The sequence below is a fragment of the Telmatherina bonti genome, assembly GCF_933228915.1.
Source record: "Telmatherina bonti genome assembly, chromosome: 11".
NCBI classification, from domain to species: Eukaryota; Metazoa; Chordata; class Actinopteri; order Atheriniformes; family Telmatherinidae; genus Telmatherina; species Telmatherina bonti.
In genome coordinates, this window is record NC_136629.1 from 32339696 (window position 1) to 32367434 (window position 27739).

The window sequence follows — 27739 nt, forward strand, 5'->3', positions numbered from 1 at the left end:
TGAGAGAGAACAGAGGAGGGTGGTCAGCATGACGCAGACAGTTTAATCTGAGTCAGCAAAGTGTTTAAAAGTTGCCCGAATGGAGCTGATGATATCTGACAACTGGATGGACAAAAAGCTTCTGCTAACTTCGGAACGATTTCAGAGATTTCAGTCCCTGACAGAAAGAAACAGCCAGGAAGGTCTTTCAATGACTTTTAACTCGATGCTGCGTTTTGTACCTGCAGCCTGGTCCTGGAAAATGGCTGCTTTAAGTGTTTATGTGCACTTGTGTCATAATGTGAGAATGAAGTCATTCGAACCTTTTTGAAGATGGTAAAGACAGAGACGCTGGGTTTGGGCTCATCCTCCATCAGATTCACAACTGGTCGCTTCTCTCTAGGACTTTCTGAACAAAATAAACAAACCTGCTGTTTAGCATCAGCTGCAATGAAGGATCATTGCCATGTTTGAGGGGGTGCGTGCACTTGACGTTCGCATTCGACAAAATACCCCCATGACTCACTCTCTGCAGGAGAGTTGTCGACAAAAGGAGAAAGTTGGGAGGAGAATAATGAAGCAGAGCAGAAACAATGATACACAATGACGACAGGATATTTTTCCCACCTCTCTGCTAAAAAGTAAACACTGCAACAGGCTGCTGCATGTCTTTGGTGGAGAGAAGGACTCCCAGATAAGTGACAGATGACTACAGATATTAGATCAATAAAAAGGCTCAGGTCTATATGAAAATGTAGCAAAAGAATTAAACCAAATCCCAAAAATTATTTCAATTAAAAACCCAGAGGAAGAACGGCTGACAGCGAGCATGAGCTCCTCAGATTCCAAAAAAAAAAATTCAGACAATAAATCAGCAAGTTAAAGAGAAATACGGGATCGATTTGAGATGAGTTGAGTTTGGGTCCTCAGGACCCCCCCGCCCTGCATGTTTTAACCATGTTTCTCCTTCAAAAACACCTGAGTCAGGTTATCAAGTTCTTTGCAACCTGTTAACAAGCCCTTCATTTCATCAGGTGCAGTACAGTAGGGTTACCTATAAAACATGCAAGGCAGGATATCCTCAGGACCGGAACTGAAAAACACCAGTGCAAGTCTGTGGCGACTCTTTGTTTACCTTTTTTGAGTAAATCCATCTTGTTCTCCTCATCAGCAGATTGTTTGGAGCCATTACTCTCCATGTAGTACTGGAAGAACTCCTGTTGAGGAAAACAGCAGCCATAATGAGTCACTTCTGGGGAGTAGGAGAACAAAGTGACAAAGACGACTGTGACTCAGTGAGAAAGCAGTTTTACCATCTTGGGCAGAGTGAGGTAGGACATTATGGCCAGAAGAATAACAACACAGGCTGTGATGAAGTATCCGAAAGCGCTGTCCTGCAGTTCTGATCCAGCTGAAACCATAACACACACACAATACTTAACGCTTTGTGTTCTTATATAAAATCCTGTTACCTTAAAGTGTTCCTCTCTTTGGTTTTAATCCCATTTTACATTCAGTCTGCTGCATCTACTCTTAGATCCCGTTTACACGACGACGCTGACACAGTAAAATGCAAACGTTTTGGTGAGTTTTAACCTCTCGTTTAGACACTAACGCAGTTTTAGATAAAAATAAATAAATAAAAAAAACACAAATTTTTGACAACAGGCTCCAAGATAAATTTTCCTGAGACACAAGGCGAATCCTGTCCATGTAAACACAAACTGGAACGGCACAACAAAACACAATGACGGACCTCCGTGTGCTGTATGTGCTGCTGAATCTTTAAAGTTGTTTTGGCTCTTAAAGTAAAACTTGTCTTTTGTGCAACATTTATGCCATCAGCAAAGATGTACAGATTGCATTAGCTCCATTAGTGCTTCCCAAACTATTTGAGTCATGACCTCCAAGTTAACAGGTCACCGTTCGCGACTCTTGTTTCATCAACAAGTTAATTTAGACAGTTCTAATAAAAATCCCAAATCTATTTGATAATTGTTGGTCATTTTCTTATTTCTCATTTTAATTTTTTTAGATTCATTTTGTGACCCCCTGAAATGATCTTGGCACCCCCAGCTTGGAAAAGGCCGCACTAGATGACTAATACACCTCGGCTCGCCACCGCAGTTGTTCCAATCAGGTCTGATGAGGGTGCAGGTTGCAAAGTATCAACGTCAAGGCGTGCACGCTGCATCGTTTCCAGTTGTATTTCCATTGTCTGTCTGCAAAGCCGTAACTTTTATACCACTGCTGTGTAAACGCAACTTTTCTTAAATATACACATGAAAAAAATTGGGGATTTTGCAAGGAAATATTGTGTAAATAAAGCCTCAGTAAACCATGTGAATATTCAAGTTCTTCCAGCATTCTTGGAAAACCAGATCCGATGAAAGAGATCTTTATTCAGCACAGTTCTGCTTCACAGAAGTCAACTTATTGTTGGTCACTGAACATGTGGCTGACCTTTTATCTGAACAACGTTCATCACTCAGTACATTTAATAAACAACATTTGGATGAATGTGCAGCTCCAAATAAAGCCTCAAGCTCCAGGTTTGACTTATTTATAAATTGTGACAGACATGAGAAATGATCTCTGTGAATGTTCAAAAATATGAAGTTTATTAAGTTTATTTAAATAAAGTGTTAAAAGAAATATAGTTTTATTTGCGCGAGCCACAATGACACTTCAACAGATTGTGAATAAGTTTAAGCTGTTTTATTAGATGGGATGCATAATACTTTATCAGTACGTTAAAATAATCTGTTAATATTGGATATTAATGTTCCTCACAGCTTCATTCCTGAGGAGTAGCATAACAAGCCAGAGTCAGTATGACAGATCACTACGGCACATTGCTGGAAGAGATATTCTGATTAACTTCATCAAACTCTGGAATAATTCTTTTTGACTGTGTGCCGATAAAACCATGCTAAACCATCATGCTAAAACTATCAGGCTCTGTGCTGGTTCTTAAATCTAATTTTCTTATTTACCACATTCAGACCAAAAAAGTTGGTTCAGAATTCAAAAAGTTGGTTCTTAATGGGCACAAAAAAGTCTGTGGTGCTTCTTTATGAACAGTGACATCACCAGTGGGTCAAAGGTGGATTCACTACTGTTTTACATCCTTAAAACGAGTTAAAAATTAAAGGAAAAAAAGGCCAGACCAATGGAAACCGGCAATGTACATACATGAGCTGTTTCAAAATGCTGGGGGAAAAAAACACTAGAGACAAAACACCACTGCTGTAAAATAAAATGAGCCAAAGTGAAGATGGACATGATGCCACATGTGCATCTTTCCAGCTGCTTGACAACCAGTGCAGCAGCCACCACAGAAGAAGAAGTCAACCGAGCACTTCCTCACACTTCTGGGTCTTCCACAAATAAATATGGATGGTTGACTGCAGACCACCTGTTGAAAGTACCGTTCAGATCAGCTAACGTAGGTCAATCACACACTGCTTTATTTCTTTTTGTGTAAAACCCGACTGCTGCTACGTTGAAATGTTGCCTGGCAACCAAATTAAAGTTCTGTAGTCTAGATTTTTGTAACCTTGCGTTCATATGTACATTATTTAGAATACATCCGCCCGGTTGTCTGCGTAAATTTATTATTTTGGGGGAAAGTTATAATGGAGCCTGACGACTTCAACATCCTCCATCCATCCGTTTTCTGCCTCTTATCGAAGGCTGGGTTGCGGGGGCAGCAGCCTAAGGAGGGGAACCCAGACCTCCCGCTCCCCAGCCACATTTGCCAGCTCAATGGAGGGGTTCCCAAGGCATTCCAAGTCCAGCCGAGAGATATAATCCCTCCAGGGTGTCCTGGGTCTTCAGCGGGGTCTCCTCCTGGAGGGACATGCCTGGAACACCTCACCAGGGAGAAGTCCAGGGGGTATCCTAACCAGATGCCCGTACCACCTCTCGATGTAGAGGAGGGTTCATACCACAGGACTTAAACATCAACTTTCCAAAAAGTTTGTGTTTACTTTGTGGGATATGAAGGCCTCCCACTTTGGTTCCGATGTGGGAGGACAAACTAAGTTCTGGGAATCCAGAGCGGAGCTGAAACTAGAACCACGGAGTTCACTACCACTGTTGTTAGCCTTGTCTGCACTGCAGTGTGAACTGCATTTTCACGCTTTACCACCAACAGCTATATCTGCTGATGTGTGTGTGTCTTTAAGTTGTGAAAGGTAAATACTGATTGCCTATTTTTACCCATTCTATCACCTGTCTGTCAGCTGTTTTATTCCAGTGGAGGTGTGCATGTGTCTTGTGTGTGCTCGAGACGTACTAGCCAGTGCGCAAATCATGGAGACAGCGGCGAAGGTGCCGGCCAGGCCCTGTCCGCTCATAATGGGAGTGGTGTAGGAGGCGGGCAGAATCCCTGCCAGCCCGAACAGACTGCCCTGAAGAATCGCTCCAAATGCTGTTAAAGGACAGAAACAAAACAAGGAGCTTCAGCTTGCATGTATATTCAACACTCATTATGTGGCATTAAATCAAACAGCAGCAGGAAAAGAAAAGTCAACGAAAATTAAACTTTCACAAAAGTCTTTACTCCAAGTTGCAGCTTGTTTTGCTTTTATAAGCATAAGAGAACAAACTGGTTGTAAGAAAACACCATGTGTTCCACATGAGAACCTGGGGGTCAGGTCCAGTCCGCAGGGGTTAAGGAGGGGGGTGAGCTTATCCCTGCTGCTCAGTGACTCAATGTAAATAAACAACCAGAGTGAAACTTCACTGTGTTGAGAAGCTCAGGATGGTATGAAGCTATGTACTGTATGAGTGTGAACTTTTCCCGTCACTGTGGATAGAAGTGTGATTACTGAGGGCAAACACACAGAGAGAGGCCTGCAATTACTGCAGCCTGTCACCATGGCTGCAATGCTGTGGGTTGGTGGCTGGTGGTTGAAATATAAACAATAATTGAGCTTTCTGAGCTTTGGCTGATAGTGAAGTGGGCATGTTAGTTGAAAAAACGAAGTGTCATTTCCTTTAAGAAATTTCCTGTCAGTTTGGTGTGAAAGTTTGAGCTCTGTTTCGTGTATGTTAGCGTGAGCGTTTTCCGAGGTAGTTCGGAAGATTACTGTAGTTTGATGGCTGTTAAGAGTAATTTGTTATGTTAGTATAGTAATGTTGTGTTATATTAGTACAGTAGCACCAAGCTGTAGTACGGTCTCAGAACAAGTACACTGTGTTCTGCTCTGAGCAGAGCAGTAAAGACAATGTCAAACTTATTCATTGTGGCATTTTTGTTTTTATTAAATTAGGAGACATTTCTGAACCTCTTGGTTTAATGTTTATAGTTCTGAATGGTTACTAAACTACATTCCTTTACTTTTGTTCTGACTCCTAGCTCCACATATGCTGGATTTACTTTTTACTCAACAATTTTTTGTCCATTACCACAATTAGAAACTTAAGAGTTGAGAGGTTTTAGCGCCATGTAATGTTCAGATTTCACTGCAACTTTGAACCCCTTCCCACCAGACCTGAGAAATAAATGGCAAAAAATTCTAATATTTCTTTTTAGCGCAAGTCTTTATGTGGCACTTTAAAAAAATCCCTTTAAAACATGAAAAAAAAGATATATAGAGAGGTGGAACAGGACTTTTTTAGACACCCAGCGAATTTCTGGAATATTGCTTTAAAAATCATTCAACATCAAGAGAAATTTCTATCTTAGCCCAGTCAGAAAAATACTAAACAAATCCTATAAAATCCATTAAGAAGTTACATTTTTCTTTTTCTTTTTTTTTTTTTTTTAACATTTCAGATTATTTAAGACTGCATAAAATTTTAAGGATGTACAAAAAAACTTCTTTCATCACTGTGCCCAACCATTTATCATTGTGTACTGCAGTATGTCAGAATTACTGTGCAGGGAAGCAGACCACTGCATACAACAGGGTTTTGAGTAAAGTGAAGTAACAGTTCTCAGAAACTATAATTATTAAATATGAAACAAAAGGTGTTAAGGAGGTAAAGGTGGTTGTAACGAAACCTATTCTTATGAGACAGTTTACCACTTCGCCCATCTTTGCATTCTTACTTATAGACTAATGTTTTGTTACACAGATGAAGACCACGTTTCAGTTCCTGCTCCCTCCTATCATGTTTCCAAATTACACTAAATAATACTATCCTGCAACTTTTACATGCATCCCTTGTACAGAACACCTGAATCAAATGGCTGAAGTCCATCATCTGCAAGTCATTCAGCTGTGCAGAGGTCCACTTATTTGATCCAGGTATGTTGGAGAAGAGCTGCATCTAAACGTTGCAGAATAGTAGATCTGGAGAACCAGACTTGTGTAGTTATGTGTATACATTGAGTAGTTGTCCATATACTTAGTTGAAGCATTAAGCATTTTAGAGTCTTTTTTCCTTTAACCAGTCTAAAACACACCATTATCCACTACTCACAGTTGATGCAGATAATTTTGATCATAGTGAGGGCGAAAAAGGGAAGAGGGGCTACATCCACTTTGACAAGTATCGCTGTCATCATGAAGACCACCAGGATGACTGTCAAGCTGCCTGAGATCCGAAGCTTCTGAGGAATCCTAAACACAGAGAAATAAAATGTAAAAAAAAATGTCAATCTTGCATAACACCAGTTTTTAATAAGCACCCACCATAAATATAATAGTTTCATGGCTCAGATTCAGTAATTATGAAAAAAAAAAACAAGTTTAGCAATATAACAAAAATAAATTTGGTTTGTGACTTAACTATGATATTTACAGAAAGCTGTGAAATGAGTGGAAAATAATGGTTGAGACACTTCTAATGAGCAAGATTTTGCTCTGCAAAGATAAAGCAGGGGGACTAAAAAAGGTGAAGGAGGAGAGTAGAGTAAGTAAAGAACATAAATAGCATTCCTGGGTGTGTTTTTGCACAGTATGAGCCCATACCAGATCTCTAAATCTGACTATAATTAAAGCAAACATGAACAAAGACATTAAGACGTGCGTTCACGTAACAGGGATTGTGTTTTAAGGGCTGATTGGAGAACGCTCAGGAAACACACTGAGGAAAGTTGATGGTTTATGATCAAATGTCTCATGTTGCACATAACTTTACTGAATAAAAAACATATGTATATCCACTGCATATCCACTTTCCAATATAACTAAACACATTTTAGACAAACAGTGATCATTACATAAAACTTTATTATCGCACGTTGCATTAATCCCTGAATCTGCCATGGAAAAGCAAAGTTTTCAGAAATGAGTAATACAACGCTCTTAATAAAACTAAAATGTGACCACAACACCCTAACAAGTTTTGTGTCTTCCTTCAGGGAATGTTTAATGGTTTTCACAATCATTAAGCTGCTAAATCCCGATCATATAAACGCCTTGCAAAAATACACAGCCATCCATAAAACGAATGAGTTTTCTGATCTGTTCCTGATCAACTATCCAAAGCATAAACAGCCTCCCAGCTTCTTTCAGCTAATGTTTAAGCAAAGCTCACCAGTTTTCTGAAAAATCATATTTTACGATGTAGGCAGGGAGGTGCGTCATGATCAGGGCATTTTTGAGGCGTTTGCTGGCTGCAGAAGCAAGGGAGTATTTCTTTGGATGCATATGATGAAACACTGACGATGAATGCTGCAGACTTTCTTCAGGCATTTTTAAATCAGTGTCAGATGCCAGAGCAGCGGGACAACAACGTCCTTCTCATTATTCCCCTTCATGTAAACTGTTTTGGAACACGGCAGCCATTTCCAAAGTCAGCCTGAAGAATAAAAGCCTGATATCTTAGAGTGATTTAGAAAATCGGATCCATGCATTTATCTTTAACAGACATGATTACTTTTATAGCGGTCTATCTAAAAGACTTGTCAAACAGCTGCAGCTCATTCAGATCTGAGTTTTCCCAAACACCAGAGAAATGGATCATGACGTTCCAGGTCTGAGTTCTCTTGTCCTCTGTCACAAAGCTGATTTCATAATGCTGTTGTTTCTTTACAGGGCTTTAAATGACTTGGGACCCAAGTTCTTTTCACATCTGCTGGTACGTTATGAACCTTCCAGGAATCTTTGGTCATCTGGAACAGATTTGACTTTCCGTTTCACCACTTGGAAATTAAAGAAGACACTTCCAGGTTTTATGCAACATATGTGAGAAATGCAGATCTGTTGCAACTTTTGTTTCTCTGAAGCTAACTATTAGGGATGTTCAATATCTGATATATAATACAAACATCTGATATCGCAGTTTTTTCCAATTCTTAATTTTCGAAAACAATAGCAACCGAGACCAATATTTTTCAATTAAGTTGTTCCAAACAAACAAAAATATCTGGAAAACTATACACAACATCTTTTATATTTTTGTCATTTTGAGTTAGAGAAGACCCAGCTGAAGAGTTTGAAGTCTAATATGAGCATGTGATGTAAACGCTGTCATTAAAAAAGTAGAAAATAGGTGCGTTTTCATTACACCTAGAGTTGAGCAATAACTAAATATCGCAATAAAAAAACACTAATGGAAATGCCTACATTTAAAAAAAAAAAATCTCAAACATAGCTAAAATGTTTTTACACTCTCATGAGGTGTTTTTTTTTTTTTTTTTCAGATGTTTTGATATAGAAAAATATTGCAAACTTCTTTCGCATTTAAGTGTCCCCGGATGTGGCTTTGGGGGTCATGACCAGTTCATTCCCAGTCAAGATGGTGCGGAACAAACAACAAATTTCAGAGTTTTAGAAAAGAAAACGGGGAGAAAAGCTTCAAAAATCTGTAGCAAATTTTCCACAGCTGTCAAGGGGTGGCGGTGAGGAAAGTGAAGGTGTGGACGGACCCACATACAGAGATGAGGGAACAGGGATGCAGATTTTAGTAGTTTATTTTAACTAAGGATCTCCGGGGACTACAACAAAACTGAGGGGTATAAATACACTGGGGAACCAAACAAGAAACAGGGGTACGGAATGAACTGAAACAAGACCAGGTGAACTCAATGAACAGGAAATCAATAAAGCTAAACAACAAACAAGAGAACCAAACAGGAGAAACTACTAAATAAAACAGGAAACCTGAAACTAAGGCAAAGCACAAACCACATCATGACAGCAGCAAGTAGAAAACCCCAAAATAATGTTACGTGCCTACTTTGCATAAACCCCAATTTTCGTATAATATCACGAGAGTAACAACATTTGCGAGACTTGAGGCTAATGTGCTAATCACTGTTTAATGGAAACACCCCTAAATCGTAACTGTTTGTCGAAAATTACAAATATCGCTTTTATTTTGCTAAAAAAAAATGTAATGGAAAACGCAGCGAGTGATACCGAGAATTTCAAATATTGCATTTTAATGTCTATATTAGAGTGTCATTCATTCATTCATTTTCCTCACCGCCTAAACCAATTCAGGGTCGCGGGGAAGCTGGAGCCTATCCCAGCAGTCTTTTGGGCGAAAGGCAGGGTACATTCTGGACAGCTCGCCAGTCCATCACAGGACCATTAGTATGCCAATAATAACTATAATCTACTTACTATGTTCCTGCTGCTACTGCAATCCATCGATTGAATAAATACTGAAGTGCTTTGATTAATACCTTTAACTGCCCCGTACCTTTTATTGCTGCCTTTTTTATTGTGCATTTTGTTTCCTGTTGTATTGTGTTCTATAAATAAATTAGAGTCTTCTTTGTGTGTGTCGGTGCGGAGGAGGAGGGCGTTTACCTCTGGTGTATGAAGGAGTTGAGGCAGGTGAAAATGAGCAACGGTACCATGGCACACAGCGTCATCACATTGTTAAACTTTGACTCCAGCACATTGCGAGTGTCTCCCCCCACCATAGTCTGATTGGTCGTCATATTGGTGACACTTGGTGGATCTTTCAGTCTGTTGGTGAAGTACTGAAGAAAAGCATGAAAATTCAGAGTTATGGTTCTCCGGGTACAAGAACGTCACATACAGGTTTGTGTCATGTGATGTTAACTGCAGGCTTGTATTTTTCATTTATTAAGTCGCTCAAATTGCAGCGAGCTGGTAAATATCCAGGCCATCCTTATCTAGGAAGGTCTGGAGGGAGGACAGATAGGAAGATAAGTAATTAGAAGCATCTAACTCATGACTGAGATTTATTGCAGGAGTTTTGCATTAGTCCTCATGAGTTTAACCAATGAAAACCAAACTGAGTGGACATTATAATAGAAAATGGTGGTAAACTGGGTGATATATTAAGACATATAAAATAATAATTTACTATTTACATGTAAATTTGCAATATAATTAATTAATTGGAGTACGATATCTGTATAAAATAGTTAGCATTCTTATCATAATATAGAAGTTACCGTTTTGAAGACGAAGTGCAATGACTGAGATGATGAAAGACTGAAAAAATGCAACAGAAATCCACCTGATTTAGTCACTACAGTCCACCTGAGTGAGGCTAAGCTGGTTTAGAGGGAAAGGTAAACAAATAATCGTTGTGTCCCTTAAGCCAGCTCAACTTCCCAACCCAACCTTTCAATCAGCTATCTGACAGGGGTTAGTCTCCAACTTCAAGTATCAGCCGCGTTTGCTTGCAGACGAGCTCAGGATTAAATAAATTCTCAGACTTACCATAGTTGCCGTCATGAAGAAATTCCATGGTAAGAGGGTTCCCAGGCCCAGGATGAAGAAAATGATCCATACAGCATTGTATCTGGGAAAGCAGCGAAAGGAAATCGACATGGAAGCACATCAATCAAACCATTCATCTTTGTATCCACAAACAATCTCCAACTACTTCATTGACTGGAGGCCATCCAAGCCTCATTTCCAACAAACAGATGTTAAAAACATAACACAAAAAACTGTTTTTGTTTTCTATAAAAATAACTTCGTACTTGTCCCGAGGTACGTTGATGGCCGTCATTGTTCTCGCACAGTCGCAGGTTTGTGTTCAGAGCTTGATGGATGTAGCACCAGATCTGCAACGCACAGAAAGACATAGAAATAAGATAAATGTAAAAAAAGATTCTTTTGGTCAGTGTTTGTGTTTCACTTCTCTATTTTCCACTTGGTAAAGCTGTGAGATAACGCACACAATGATAAGTGTTTAGACATGTTTTTCCACTGTTAACTAATTATATTTATAAACAGCATAACAAACTACTGCGGTAGGTTAATCGATTCACCAATTGTTATTTCCCAGAGCAGGTTGGGCTTACATTTATATAATCAGCAGCCAAAAGAAGCAGCAAGGAGTTTAGAACAAGCTGGCACAAACAGGCAATGATGGACTTACTCTCCCAAGGACCCCAGATAAAAAAAGAGGCAACCAGCTGCTTGGTCACCTTTGTTTTTAATCGGTCACAAGTTTAGAAATCCAGGTTTGGCTAATAGAAGATTTAGAGTTACAACCTTGTCAAGATAACCTCCTCTTTTCCTTCACCGTCCTTCAATCATGACCGACTTTAACCCCTTCATGCATGAATTAATAAAAAACATTAATGCAACATGTTATTAAATACAGTATTTTACCTCTATGGACATATGCTATGATACTTTGTTTATTAGTGATATTTAGAATTTATCATGATTTGTGATTTATTTTAAAGTATTCTATAAAATATTTATAATATATAATCATAATTGAATTATGTAAATTTTCTGTGAAATATAGCTGTATCATTTTCTTTTCCTATTTATCCCAAAGGCAACTTTGCATATTTACATTATGTTCAATTATATAATATATTTATTTATTCTCCAGTGAGTTGAAACACATTGGAAGACTCACTAACATCCATTCAGGTGGTTTATTTACAAAAATACCATTCTCATTCATGAATATGCAAGAAAAAAGCTTGTAAATAGGTGTCCAATTACATGGCCACTATGCATGAAAGGGTTCAAATGTGATTTTACTGACAAAAAAGAGGCAAACTAATTCATCAAAGTGTTAAGTTTTAGTTTAAATTCATCTTGCCAGCAGCGCTGCAAGAAAACCTCACACCTTTAGATAAAGATGAAGCAAAAAGATTCCACTTACTAATTTTCACCTTGTGAATATCTAACATGTCTCAGTTGCTTCATAGTGAGAGAATCCAGTCATTATTTGATTAAAGCAACACAACAGTTTAGAGAAATCTCGCCATACTGTGTTAAAGTTACAGTTATAAAATTTTAGTCAAGAAAAATGTGAATCGTCTCAGAGAATAGTGTTAATCTTAAATTAGTCTAAACAAAAGCATGAAAGCATGACAATCCTCTGTCTTTACACTGAAAAGTAAAACTTACTGAGAGAACAGTTTAAGCAGGATTCCTCTTCCAACCTATCAGAAGCATCACCAACACAAGCACTGAGCGGGCTGTGAATGTTTCCTTTTATACCACACAGCGGTTTAGTGGGATGACACCCAGTTTTTGGAACTGCCCCCTTCTCCATCACAGTCCATCCCTCCTCTTTCCTCCAAAACCTTGTTCTTCATGACCCAACCCTTCTTATACCTTTTTACATTTACATTACAGTCATAGAGTGCTCATAACAAGTTAGGGATACTCAGCTTTCAGGTTGAATTTACAGAAAATGTTAAAACGTTGATGCTTCACTGATATAACATCATAAATGTAGGACTTTTAACTCTTTCAGGCCTGAGCCATGAAAAAAAATGGTAAAACGAGTCCATTTTTTTTAACATGGGGTCTTTATTTGGGCCTTTGACAGAAAAAATGTCAGAAAAAATGAACAATGTTTTGGGGGAATATTTACCATTTATTACCATGTAAATTGTAAGTAAAACATAGAAAGAATGGCATGTAAAAATTCTAATAATCTCCTACTTCCTGGTATCTATTAGGGGGAGGAAGACCAGTTTCAGATTGTGTTCAACAAGATTTTGAGCAAAGTTTTAACCAAAAAGTGATGCAAATGTCTTATAAGCTGTATGCATCAAATACAAATTGCTTGGCTTTATAGCATTAAATGGAATTATGTAATGGAAATTCCTTCATTTCAGACAAATTACTGAAACTAACAACAGTGTTGGTTTAATCCAAACATAAGCGACAACGTCTCAATAAGTCGTCCTGCGTTTAGTGTGTTCCTGGTCTGATGATGTCTAAATGTGAACAGGATGGTGGAGAGGAATGTTTACACACAAGCTGTGATAGAATCAGAACATTTAGTTGTCCATTCATGCTTCAGTCATTTCTTTTGGGGTGTTTTTAGCAGTTAATCGCCTTTGCCAGAGAGCAGCATACTCTGCACTTAAACATTGAACAGTTGTATACCTGCATTCAGGGTTTTAAAAGAACCCATATTAAGTTCACCCGTACAGGTTATGGTACATTTAGGTTCATTCTGACATCATTCAAAAAGCCAAATATCCTTCACTTTTATTCAGTAGAGTATATTCACAGCTTTCTTTGGCATACAGATACCAGCTCCTAGATGCCAGTAAAGAGAGCATTAGAGCTTCATAAGGCCGAAATAATTTCTCATCTAGTGTCACCTACTGTTCCTCTTCAACACTTCTAACATTTTGTTCTTCCAGTTTTGAAGATCACGCACTGCTGTCCTATTCTCTCATAGATGCACTAATTACCTACCCAATTCCTTCCCCTGTTCCACTTCACATTTCAGACTCTAATCATGCTGTTTTCCCTTCATCCAAGAATGCTTTTCTCCGACTCTGGTGGAGTACTTGTGCCGGAATAGCCATGTGATACCATTTCCAAACAAATTAACCCAATTTACAGACAAAAAAGAGAGTATTGCATCAAATCAAGCTTTAAAAAATACATAAGGCTACTTTAACCACATGGTTTTCAACAGGGGTGTCCAAAGTAGATCCCCCAGAGCAACTATCCAGCGACATATCCGTGTTACAGACTAAGCTCATTGTAAATGGACGCAGCAGTCTATACAGTTCTGCACAATGACTGATCCCTTTGAGTCAGGTGTGTCAGAGCAGGGAAGCATGGAAACCTGCAGGATTGGGGCCCTCGAGGGCCAGAGCTGGACACCCCTGGCTTACAAGAACTTAAAATGCAACAGGCAATTAAAAGATACGCAGATAAGTGAATATACATAGCAAAACCTTAAGGGGTGATAGGAATCAATAATTTTAAAAAAACAATCCCTGTTCTGTTTGTTTGTCAACCCACATCAAATTTCAGGCATTTTTAAACAACCCATTACAACCTAATTTAGGTGTATTTCAGAGAGAAGAAACAAAATAGATACAACTCAATTTTCACTGTTGTCAGTCTAACACTAAGATGGCTAAGAAGAAATGTGAGTATTGCTTTTTGACAACTGTGAATAATTTCACAACATCCCACACACTTAGCACGTGTTAGATTCCATCACATTTACAGCACTGCCATTTGAGAAAGCCAACAAAGACAACAACAAAAAAAGCATGAAAAGTAGACCAAACTCAACCCTGGAGAGCACATTTTGTGTGCACAGCCCCCCCCCCCCCCCCCCCCCCCCCCCCCCCCAAGGTTGGAAGGTCTTGCATCTTTCTTAGGCATCATCAGGCTTAGACGTCTTTGGCTTTAAGGGTCACTCAGTTAACACCACTTTGTGCACTCAGCTGGTTAGGAATGTAGGTTTGATGTGTGTAAGCAGCACAAACCAATGTTGGGCTGAGTCACCTGCTTGGCATGTGTAAATTATCAGTGGTGGCTTAACAAGTGTCTTTTTTTCCCTCAATAAGGCACAGCCAACATGTAACATACAGACACGCTGTGTCTTAATTAAGAGATAATTAAAAGTAAAAAATATAGTCAAAAAAGGACTGATGGAGGAGACGCAACATGAACTCAGAACAGCTTTACCCAGCATTTGGGTTTTGGTGAAAGTGCAAATCAATTCAGATTCGGATCGAAGAAGCAGACTCGTAAGTCTACAAACGCAGTCTCGGTCCATTTTAAGCAGACGAAAACAAAGTGTCATGGTTCAGAACTGTGGGTAAATACAAGCAAGCATCCAGGCGTGTGGGGGCGATGGGCGACTGACGTGGAAGAATTCTGTAAAAGTTCTGATACAAATCTAATGACCCAGACCACTTGAATCTGATGCAGCGCCGTATTTTATTGTCTCTAGTGGAGAGTGAAATGCAGGCTCGGAGCAGAATTATCCTGCCCCCCCCCCCCCCCCCCCCCCCCCCCCCCCCAAATCAGGCGGAGTCTAGCGGACCATCCTCATGTGAACACATCCTAAATGACGTCTCTAAGGGAAGCTTCAGCTGTCAGTATTGTTGGTAATATATATGATAAATGGCTTAGCTGTTCTGGCTGGTCATGCGTACGTAGTGAGTGGGTAATTCACAAGGAATCCTGGAGGTGAAGGGGGTCACCGCAGGTTAACTCATTACATATCACGCATCGCAGAGACACGAGACTGCTACAGCTGACATTCACTAAGAAAGCACTGTCTGGGAAAAGCCGGCATGGAATGTGGAGCGGGATACAAGGTTGCCTTTGGGATAAGACAAGAAAAAATGTGGATAGAAAAGCACGTAAGGCCCTCCTATGCTTTGCTGAAATTTACGAGTTTTCTCACTCATTAGTCAACTTCTGGCCATTTATGTCTCTATTCATTTTTTCCCTTTAATGGCAGTCAATTTTTCACTCAGTACCATCATGTTTGGCTATTTGGGATGAGCTTAAGATCATCCACCAAAGCAAATGCCCTATTCTGCAGCTTTAAACAAATCAAGTAAAAGTAAACTACATTTGCACCAAACTGAAGCTTATTTTCTATTTAGCTTTCCTCCATCACTTAACAAAACGTCATTAAATCTACCTGACAGAAACCAAACTGCTAACATAGCTCAAACCTCAAGTTTTCCACCTGGCAAAGGAATCAAATCAACCTAAACCATGGCAGCTTATATAGTTTTGGTGATACAGGAGCCATGTTTTCTTTTTAAATGAAGAAAAATTTAAAAATCGCACCAAATTCAAGCAGATCACACAATCCAGCGTATTGGTATATATGTCCAAACTATTATGCAACATGAACCCAGTCAGTGTTTTGAAACTCAGGCTACATTATGACTACTTAACTAACATTTAAAGCCTCAATAATAAAGAAAAGAAGTAGAGTTTCACACTGAGGCGCCGCCTGACGACGTGAATTGCATTCAGTCTCTTCTCTAAACTCTCATCTGTGAGTAAAAGATCATTAGATGTTGACTCTCCTCTTATTTCTCTCTGCCTCCTTCTCTTTCTTTTCCCTGCTTCCTCTCATAATGTTCTCTATGGTTTCTTTTAGCTTAATCAGCAATGGCAGATGTTCAAAGCAACCCTTGTGCAGACATCCAGTTGCCGTGACATGGTGCTGTAAAGCAAGATGCTGCTGTAAAGTGTTTAAAAAGGGTTGTGAAGTGCAGTTTCTCGGCCTCATGGTGCTGCTGGGCAACAACAACTCCTGGAATGTGCATAATAAATGTCACTGTACCACCACTGTACAATCAAAGCAAGTCAGAAGCAGAGTTTGAAACTCAAAAACGTCTGTAGTGATACTTTAATGCTTCTTGCAATGGAATAGGCTTTTTCTTCTATATAGAGCAGAATTCAGTGGATCACAAGATATGCTTTGTGTAATTTGCTGCTTTTCTTGTGGGAAGATGCACTGAGGGAGGCACCTTGTCAATAATTTGGCTGACTCTGAACAACCTTTGCAATGGCATGCTGATTGAAAAATATCAACACTAATGACTCTTGATGAGGCATCAGAATGACCTTAATCTGATTTTCTCTGCATGCCTGGTCGAGCACCACAGTAAATTCTGAATGCTGCATGTATGACCTGAATGCAGCCATTCACACACACTGACAGGAAGTCAGGGTTATCTGTTTAAAGAGAAATAACTCAAAACAAATTGCATCTTAAAAAAATCTCGAGACCTGGAAGAGCGGGTGTTGGTGGAAGAGACGGTGTAAATCTCAAAATAGCGCCTGACTAATAATGCAATCATTAATGGAAGTTATGTGTCTGTGAGCTAAGTTTAGGCCAACAGTGGTACAAGCAGGGGACTGGCCTTCAAAAGGATGTTTCACACAGCAGAGACAAGAAATGTTTATAAAATCATTACTTAAACTGCACATTAAATCAAGCTGAAAGTCAGTAGAAAAGGACAGAAGCTCGCATTTCTTACTGTATAACTCTATTACAAGGTCTCCTTTATTCCCAAGCTCTACATGGATAACTTTGACGTTGGTCATATGATGAGAGGTATTAATAAGATCCTTCCTGAAGGTCATTTCCATCTTCTAATGGAGGCTGAGCAGTTACATGTATCAAGTCATGCCATTTACTCTGAACAGTATTAAAATGGGATACCATTCTAGCTTCTATATTTCTTCAATTCATAAATAAATAAATAGAAATGTGAGAGAAAAAAATCAGAAAATAGTGATAGCTTGAACCGTAACCAGAGCTTCAGGATGTATTCAAGCCATTTAATTAGAGTGCAACAAACCCGGTGAACTGGGTTACAGCAGGCCAGAAACTGCATTAAATTGATTTCTTTTTCCAGCTGTTGCATCACACACACACACACACACACACACACACACACACACACAACCATTATCCAACATGTGCTTTTTATGCAGGAGAAAAGAGACAAAAGGGAAATTGTGCTCTGTGTCCCGTTCAGGGTGCAGGGGCCACACAGAAGCCGGATGTACAGCCATGTTGTAAACAACAACAGACAAGTAATTAGAGATTGTCTGGGTAGCTTCCAGTCATCTGAACATAAGTAAAACAGAACTCATAATTTAAAGTTCACACCAGCAGTGTCGAAGTACAGGATTTTCCCTGTGTGGTGCTGTTTCAGAAAATGCTGCATTGTAGTATTAATTCATACATGATAAAATGACCGCGAAAGGGAACATAAAGGTTTTTATGGGTGAAAACGTGATGGCTTAAGTCAGTGGTTTCCAAACTTTTTCAGGCCGCGCCCCATCTGTGATAACTCTGGGCCTCCCCTGGGGGGCCCGCCCCAAGTTTGGGAACCACTGGCTTAAGTGCAGTTGTGCACCTGCACTACTCACCTGTCTACATCAGCCATGATTTATGTCATTCTCACCAGAATCTGGCAGCTAAGATTCAGATTTAAGACTCCAACTATTGCAAACACACAAACAGCAGCAGAACACACAGAAACACACTATTATAACACAGTTTTATACATCCCTGATTCTTTTATACATCCCTCATTCCAGTTTCAGACCGTTTCCTCCTCCTGATCTTTAAGACAGTCCTTATTCTGTCTTTCAGTCTTTCTGGTCTTTAACATTTAACTGTGAAACTGGAAGAACATGCGCTTTAAGGTTAGCTAATCATAAAAGAGCAGATGCAAACTACCCCGGCTTATCTTTGCAGAAAGCCTGACAAACCCTTTTTCAAGAAGTCTGGTGGTCACTTTACATAATGAGAACAAGCAGAGAGATTCCCACTTCTCTTTTGTGGCAGCTCAATAAGGCACGAGTGTGGCAACGGCTTGTTGTGTGTGCATGGTTTAATCGTGTTAGCATCATTTGGAGTCGTGGGCAGTGTTTGCTTAAAAAAAAAAGACATTTATGGTCAATAAATAAGCATTTGTCTAGATCTTATGTTACAGAGAAATTAATTTCACCACATTCATTGCTGTAACTCCAAAAACCAGCATTTTCTTTACATTCACCTGAGTCAGGTTGCGACTTACATCTGAGAGTGAGAGCAACACAAGCAATAGCTGCAGCTGAGCAAAGGCTAAGGAGAATCAAATAAATAAAACAAACAAATAAGCAAGAAGTCAAACAGTAGGGAGCATCCTAGATAAGTTTGTGTCAGACTAATGTGAGTCCAGTTGGACACAGATGTCGCCACGTCATGAAAATACAATGAAATTACAAAATCACATTAATATGAAGCAGCATTATTCAGTACTCATGCTGTCCGAACAGCAACTTTCTGTCTGTCTGACATGCAGGTATCAATGTTTACCAGCTTCTTTAAGGTGCAGTACGTGGAAAGCTATGATGTGGTCACATTTAACCAAAAAAGTCTAGTTCCGGTTTGGGAATATATCCAGCCTCACTTTAGAGAATTGCTTTATGCTGCCACATTAATAATTTATCAGAATCTATTTGCAAATCCAACACCATGTAAAATCTTTTTCACAATTCCCCTCGTATGGGAGGCTGATCTCACACTGGATCTCACAGCAGTCTCTTTAAACTTCTACAGAGAGAACATATCCAACTGCTTACTCCATCACTCACACATACACATACATCTGGCAAGTTAAGTCTATGCAACGCTAAGAAGACAAGCAAAACAGGGGGAAAAAAATCTAATTAATTTAACAAAACTGACTGAAAAACTCGCCCTGTGATGGACTGGCGAGCTGTCCAGGGTGTACCCCACCTTTCACCCCAAGACAGCTGGGATGGGCTCCAGCTCCCCTGCGACTCTTCATTAATCGGTTAGGATATTTAATGAATAAATGAATGAAAAACTCCACTAAAAACTAACTTTAGATTGCCATCTGCTGCTAGCCACAAGCCAGATTAAGTAAAATACCATGAGATGAATCCACCTTTCCTAACCCGTTCAATCCCAAACTAAAAAGTCAACATATGAACCTGAAGCCACAAGCAGCAGGTGAATGGCTCCGTCTCCAACTGCGGCACATCCACAGGAATGCAGACGAGTGAAAGTAAGGCTGGGCGATATGATATATATCAGGGGTGTCAAACTCCAGTCCTCGAGGGCCAGTATCCAACAGGTGTTTGTTGTTTCCCTCCAACACAGCCGATTCAAATCAAATGGATCCAGCAGCTTCTTGTCAACCTATTTATGAATTTCGGTCAGGTTTGTTGGGAGCATGGAGACAACAAAAACCTGCAGGATACCGGCCCTCGAGGACTGGAGTTTGACACCTGTGATATATATCCTTTGGACAATAGAAAATGCCTATCGTTTCTTATGAGGCTCTATCGTTTACCCCACGGTTAGGTGCTATACTGCGGTATTTTACGTCAAGATGCGCTTTATGGCATGCACGCTGCAACATATAAACAAACATGGAGGAAGACTGTAGCAGACGCGTTTCAGGACAGGGTAATTTACTAAAAGATGACCAGCCAACCTAAACCGATGAGCTTGTTCCTAAACGAGAGGAAATTTCTATCTGGATGTGGTTTGGATATAAAAAGACCAACGTGAAACAGACAACAGAGGTTTGTAAAATATGCTTCTTTTTTTTTTTTACACTATAAGTCTCTTTCCAGCTCAGCGTTTTAAAAACAAGATATAATCATTGATTTTTCGGTGGAAAGTTCACACACACACGAAGACGCTGTAATCAAAGGTCAAACTGGTGAGGTTTCGGCAGTCTTACAAATATCTGGGGACTGTCATTGATAAAAAGTTGTACTTTGAAACCAGCTAAGAGGCTGTGTGTAAGAATCAACAACAGTGTCTGTATTGTTGAAGAAAATTCTCACACTTCCACACTGATTGCACCATAATGACAATGTTTTATTGTTCTTTCACTGAATCGGTTTTATCTTTTCCTTGGTGTTGAGGATTGGTCACACGTCCTTGAAGGAAAAAGCTTTGAACCAAATAGTTTTGTAGTATTCTCATCCTACTGATGAGTCAGCGTTTTTTTCTAGCATCCTTGTATGACAGAGAGTTAATAGTGGATCACTTCCTCTATTCAGGATGAAGACCCCCATCTCTAACAAGCTGATTTCTGGCTTCTTCCTTCTCGACAGAGGTTCTTAGTCCTCAAATGCAACTAAAACTTAAAAATTTCCAGCTGCCATTACTGAACTGCTGTAGCATTACTTTGCACAGGTGTTGCTGATTTATTCCGGTTTCTTAATTTGTTTCTATTTTTGTTCTTTTATTTGGTCTTTTTATTGTGTTATCTTTTGATTCATTGTGTTCAGTTTATGTATGAACAACCTTTCACATTGATCTACAAGTATGAATAAAACAACTACAACCTAATAGTGCTTTAGTTGCTGCCACACTAGGAACCTGAAAGATAGTCAGCCTTTGTTTTTTGTTTTTTTTAAAAAAAAAAAAGATGTAATCAGCACAAATAAGAGGAAACGACAGGAGAAGACAAGAAGTCCGTCTTTTGAAAAGATGCTGATGCTGCGAACAGCTCAAACATTAATCTTTGTAGGGGAAATAAAACCTGGAAAGTGGTGAAAAAGAAACCTAATCCATAACAAAAGGCAGACAGAGAACAAAATTTTCTCCATTCATACAGCAACCCACCCCCTTTCCACCCCCTAAATCCTTTCCCGCCACTTTTAACAAAGAACCAATGACGCCTTAAGTCTTCTGATGACATGGCAGACTCATGAACTGGCAAATCACTCATTACCTTTCCGATTCCAGCGAGTTACGCTGTGGTTTCCACCTTCCTCTGATGATTCTGATTAGCCTAAACTTTCTTTCAAACCAGCCAATAATAGTGAATGTTTTACTCTGACAGCATGGGCAAAAAAAAAAAAAGAAGAAAAAAAAAGAAAAACATGTAATTTTGCTTAAAAGGCTGACTAAAAAGCAAACTTAACTCACACCCACATTAAGGCAGATGTGGTGAGTCAATGGTGCTGTCCCATAAGCTGTTCAGTGGAAAACAAAGACACTACTCTTCTCTTTGCTTCAGGGTCAGCTGAGTCACAAATAGCCCTACACGTGTGTGCAATGGATCCAGGCCAAGAAACAATATCATCCAGTCAGAGGAACATCTCATCAGAGCTACCTGATCCCACAACACTTCATAAAACTATCAATATTGTACAAAAATCTTAAAGTAATTAAAGCAACAATCAACCATACACTGTGCTAAAATATTACCCACATATAAAAATATCTTGTTTTAATGACATACATAAAAGCATATGTGACACACATTTACTGTTCAATCACATCGCAACAAGAATGTCGAAACCACACTTAGGCTTCAAATCATCACTGAGATACTGATAAAGCCTTGAATGGATTCTTCTCTTTATCTTTGTGTCCGTTTTGCCCTGCGACGCATCAACTTTTCCACGTGCTGTCACACAAACTATAACGCACGTGAACGTATGTGATACAACATATGCCTCGTGATTCATCACAAGTTTCTTAACTATTGACAGCTACAGCTTTAGACTGGAAGACTATCACGTAGCTACTTTTAAAGCTTTGCCATGAAAAAGATGCATTATTAAGCGCATTTTGGTTCCTGAAAGAGGGTCCTTAAATGCAACTTGCCTCAAAACGCGTTTTCCCCGCAAGATTAAATATGAAGAATATGTTTCTTTGTTACACATCAGCTCGCACCGATTAACAAAAACACAAATAGAAGAATTCTAATGTAATTTATTTCGCATTAGTAAAATGAAGACGCGCTCACTGGCGTTCATAAAAAAAAAGAAAGAGAGAATAAAGACGTCGCAAAATGACACAAAACTAATATCGTGTCTGAAACAAATAAGTTCTCAGGTTGTGTTATCACTTATTCCGCCGGTAACAAAGTTTTAGAGCTGAATACAAACTCAAATAGCCCTTTTTTTTTATTCAGGAAAACGATCTAAAAGAAGTTTCCAGCTCCGCTCAGTCACTCCACGTTGTCGTTAACAGATCTTCTTACCTTATGATGAAGCGCAGCTGCAGACAACTCTGTTCCCAGTAAATATGAGTGGCTGAGCACCCTCTACTGCTAGTACTTATTACCATATCACATTATGAATAAGTAACAGAAAGGGGTATGTTTTAATAACATTATTCAAAAGATTAAAAAAAGCCCCAGAGTTCATCAAATGACAGAACTTAAAAGTCGGTCACTTAAACCGAAATGCTGCATTTAAGGACCGTTTTGTATTTTTGATTCGCTACTCTGTCAGACCTTTTATCCTGCATTTGGAACAAATATTATACTTATTATTCAGCAGTTTTAACATCTTTAACTTGTTTACTAATTAAGACTAATAATATGAAATGCGATAGACTGCTTAAATATAATTAAATATTACATTTAAAATGGCTAGATACTGTCAATAATTAAGGTCGTATAAATGAGTTTCTGTCTCGTTTTTCGAGCTAAACTTTACATTTAATCGTCTTGTAGTTGAGGAATACATTGATTCAGATTAATAGTCGTCCTACCTTTCGTATAATATGAGGAGTAAGAACTGGTGTGACTGCAGGAAACTGTTATAACGAAACACTCTGAGCGCATTGAAGCCACCAGCATCAATGGGAAAGAAGTGTCTGCATTGTGTTTACGCGCGCAGCGCTGCCTACAGTACACCATGTGGTCCGCACACTTCCTGGATGCGTAGAGGTGCATCTGTAGATCTGAACAGCTTAGATTCGCGACGACTTTTCTTTTTTTACAAGTTCGTAGACACTTATAAAATAAAACAAAAAGTTTAGCAAACTTCTCAGACAGAAATAAAACAAAGAAGCCTTCTTTCTGTTTTAGGAAATCTTCTCAGATTCTGAACCAACACGATTTTCCAACATTCTTTCTCTGCTCAGCATCAATTTGATGCTTTATATTCATTCTTTTATCCAACATATCTAATCTAAAATAGGTTCAAATTCAGTGTTTTACCAGATCATCTGATGTAGCGTGATTTTTACTCTTTCATGCTTCACTGCGGAAGCCAAACATGCAGATATCATCTTTGTGTCTGCTGCTTTCCTTTTTCTTTTTCTTTTTTTTTTTTTTTTTTTTTTTTGTCTTGTCCAGCGTTTAAGCAAGCAGACTGATGTTCTGGATGCTGTGTTCTGCTGAGCAAATTTATTTTGCCAAGGGGAACGTTTATAGATGTAATGATCCCCTTGTATTTCTTGATTCTTATTTTATTTTTCTATTTGCTTTGGATAATAGCTTGTATTACAGAGTTTATGCTGCTGGACCCGACCGGAAAGGACAGGAAAGGGGCAGAAAGAGAACATAAAAAACAAACAAAAAAAAGAGATCAATGCATACACGTATATGCACATACATACCCACCTACATATATATGTATATAAACTCGCACATACATTATATATATACATACACACACACATACATACATACATACATATATATAGATAGATATACATACATACATACATACATATACACACACACACACACATATATATATATATATATATATATATATATATATATATATACATATACATATACATATACATATACATACACATACATACATATGTACACACACATACCCACCCACACACATAAATATATACACCCACACAAGCCAACTCTAGATTTATGGTCCCTGTGGAGAACAAAACCATTGACAATCATGAGGACCAGAAACTAGCAAGTTAAATCAAAAAGACAGAAAGAGAGCTACCTGCTGTTAATGAATAAACTTGCTGGATGACTCAGTGATTGTGACACATGCAGAACATTCATGCGGAACATTTAGAGTGGAACGTGTTCAGAGAAGAGTGATCATGCCAATGTGACCCCGCCCACCTAGGGCTAGAGGCAGGCCAGGAGGACCCAGAGACCCGGGTAATCGACTGTCACCCCCAGGCACAGACCCCAACCACCCCACTCCGGAGCCAGCCATGCATCCGCCCAGGAGGTGGCGAAGGAGGTCCCCAACCAGAGGCCCCCCGCAGTCAGGGGGAACAGGCCCCAGCAGGCCCAGGCCGGCAAGGGCCGATCCCGCCGGGCACCGGCCACCCAGGGCAGACAGAGCGCAGGCCCCAGGGCCCCAAGAGCCCGAGAGCAGCCCCCTGCCCCCGCAGGCAGAGGGCACAGCCCACACCGACGGAGGACCAGGATCCCCAGACCGCCACCTAGAGGCAGCCAGGTCGCACCCCAATGCACCAGCTGCGCTCCCCGGGTACAGGACACCCCCCCCCCCCCCCCCCCCCCACCACAAAACCACACACACACATATATATGCATACCCTCCCTCCCCCAACACGCACTCCCCTCTCAGCCCCCATCCACACACCCCTCCGCAATCCACACACATCTCCCATCACATACACAACCCCACCCCACCTCTACTCACTCACCCATACCAAGTCACACAAACCCCAACCGACCCCGCCCCCACACACGCTCACACCCCGCCACCCCATCCCTCTACTTCTACCCAACCACACATGCCCCACCAAACACCCCTCCACCACCCACAGCCCCCCCTCCAAACTTCACCCTCACTCACACATCCCATTCGACATATACACCCCTCCACACACACCCACACACACACACCCTCACTCCTCCAACACAGGCACACCCCATTACATACAACCCACCCACCAACATACCCCTCCACACACACACACACACATCTACTCATCCGCACACATCCCTATCCCCCCCCCACCCACCTATATTCCCAACCCTAATCCCCCCCCCCTCAGCCACCGCACCATCCATCTGTAACCCCATACACCCACTCCCACACATCCTCACCTCACCTGTTGTTTTGTCTGCTGGTTTTCTAAAGAAAAAAAAAAGCAGCAGCAATACAAAGCAGACACTGTCCTTACGCATGTCACCCGTACATTTAATCAAACCCCTTTGGTAAACATGGTACCTTGCTGGATCCCCTTCATTTGCAGTTATTTGTTTTTAGTATATTTTAGACCTTTCATTTCCATTTTTGCAACCATAATCATGTGATTTTGTTCAGTGGTGTAGTGCTCCCTCGAAAAGTGGGTATACTCAAATTTTTTTTACCTTGTTTTAAAAAAACAAACAAAAAAAAAAAAGCCCAGAAAAACGTTGTTTCATAAAAAGTGATATTTAAGACTACTCTATTTAGTTCACCCCAAAAATCCATCAGTATATTAATTCATTGTAACATAATTTCTCCTGCGATGGACTGGCGAGCTGTCCAGGGTGTACCCTGCCTGTCGCCCAAAGCCAGCTGGGATAGGCTCCAGCTTCCTCGCGACCCTGAATTGGATTAAGCGGTTTAGAAAATGAATGAATGAACATAATTTCTGCTCTTCGGTTTCAGGGAGGAAGAGTTATGAAATTACTAAGACGATACTGGCACATAGACCTGGTGAGAGGCAGGCTCATAGAATTATATACATATATCTTATGTCTGTGTTCAAGTTAAAGTTAGTACACCTGATGGTTAACTGCACCAGTGTAGCATCGGTAACCTTAGCTGAGCTGCTGGGCGATGTAGCTACATGTGTAGGGATGTTTGTAATTGTAAAAGCAGCATCACAAGAAGTTTAGAAATTTAGAAGTGGGTATACTCTATGCTGACTGAAAAAGAAGTGGTATACCCACGTATACCCACGTATACCCTGGAATACACCACTGATTTTGTTGCATAAACATCATTATGAAAATCCCCAAAAAGAAACTTCAAAGGGAAACTGATCTCATGAAACAGCAGCAAATGAACACAGAAAAGACTCAATTTGCTCACTGAAAGATACAAATTGTGAACATTATGTCGGCTTTATAGTTTCTATACTGGAAAACAAGGAATATTTGATTACTTGGAAAATGCAACAACTTAATTAGAACCAAGAATATTAGGACTTAAAAGCCCAAATTTCAACATTGTTCTCATTATTTGGTGGTTAAAATAACAGAAATAAACTAGAAAAGCACTGAGAGCACAAACCTCTGCTAAGCACAATGTTAAAAATCCTTAAAAAGTTCCTGGATCCAAATGGTGATCCAGTTCACCACCAAAATTTAATCAGTTCTCCCTTTTCACATTTCCAACAAGTCCTGAAAATTTAATGAAAATCCACCCATAACCTTTCGAGTTATCTTAACACAAACAGATAAACGGCTGGAAAAACAACCTCCTTGGCAGAGGTAACAACACTTTACAAGCTTCAATCAAGATACTTTCCAATCAAACACGAGATTCCTCATTGTTATCTTTTGTATTGTTTTACAACAGTGGAATATAAAGAAAAAACTATAAATCTGTGGGCATATCCATTGTTATTCCTGTTTTTTTTTAAATGCGTATACATAAAGCTCTTCATCAAGTAATTTTGTAGCAATATTGATCTGCATACAACAGTGGCATTTTAAAATAACTCCAGATTAAATAAACAAGCTGATTTCAGAAAACAATCAATTCCATCTTACCAATTAAAATGTAATATTTCTCTGCACTATACCTCATCACTGGTTACTAGAAGCAATAAACACCGCTGACCTGTCACTAAGGAGTCACAGATGCTCAGTTTTCCTTATTTCTGAGAGGCTGGCAGAAAAGAAGCCTGCTGACATTCATTTGCCGCTTTCAGTTGAACTGCACAGATAAGAAGTCACTTCCTGAAGCAGCAATCCATCACAATGATGCAAGACAAAGGCGACAGCTGCCAATCCTATTCACACATGGCACTTAACTGGCCTGAATACATTCATATCTTGATCACGTTCCATTAGATTGCATTTCCAGAGCTGCATGACACAGTATATGATAGTAGTTTGTTTATTCAGGAAAATGACACAGTTAAGACACTTTTATTTGGCTGAGTACTTGTGTGATAAGTCTTAGGGGGTGTGAATAGTGCCATTTCTCCCTTATTTACAATCATAGTGTATGCGAATTAGGCTGAAGGTTAAGGCTGGACACAGTCTGAGGTAAGTAAGGACAAAACAATCAAGAAAAAGATAAGACAAAGTGACTCAGAGGACTTGTAATCATGTGACAGAAGAGAAAAAATGCATGAAAGCATGTTAGCAATTGCCAGCTTTGTGTCTTTCTGTAAAGTGGAACAACTGACTTGT

General features: G+C 39.7%; 1 protein-coding gene across 4 annotated transcripts in view; it reads right to left on the minus strand.

Annotated features, from left to right (window-relative positions):
* Positions 1–27739, minus strand: part of LOC306762432 (equilibrative nucleoside transporter 1-like) — a 51441-nt gene that overhangs the window by 6206 nt on the left and 17496 nt on the right. The window contains exons 1-9 of one of the 4 annotated variants that reach the window (XM_079248888.1): positions 23131–23194; positions 10850–10933; positions 10584–10665; positions 9696–9871; positions 6415–6554; positions 4280–4414; positions 1293–1390; positions 1115–1196; positions 303–388 (exon numbers count right to left, since the gene is read on the minus strand). In XM_079248888.1, coding sequence (XP_079105014.1) covers positions 303–388; positions 1115–1196; positions 1293–1390; positions 4280–4414; positions 6415–6554; positions 9696–9871; positions 10584–10665; positions 10850–10878 — 828 coding nt within the window. In that variant the 5' untranslated portion in view covers positions 10879–10933; positions 23131–23194. Of the gene's footprint in view, positions 1–302; positions 389–1114; positions 1197–1292; positions 1391–4279; positions 4415–6414; positions 6555–9695; positions 9872–10583; positions 10666–10849; positions 10934–12245; positions 12266–22615; positions 22654–23130; positions 23195–27739 lie in introns of those variants that run through there. The other 3 variants (XM_079248889.1, XM_079248886.1, XM_079248887.1) reach the window with 3 other exon arrangements.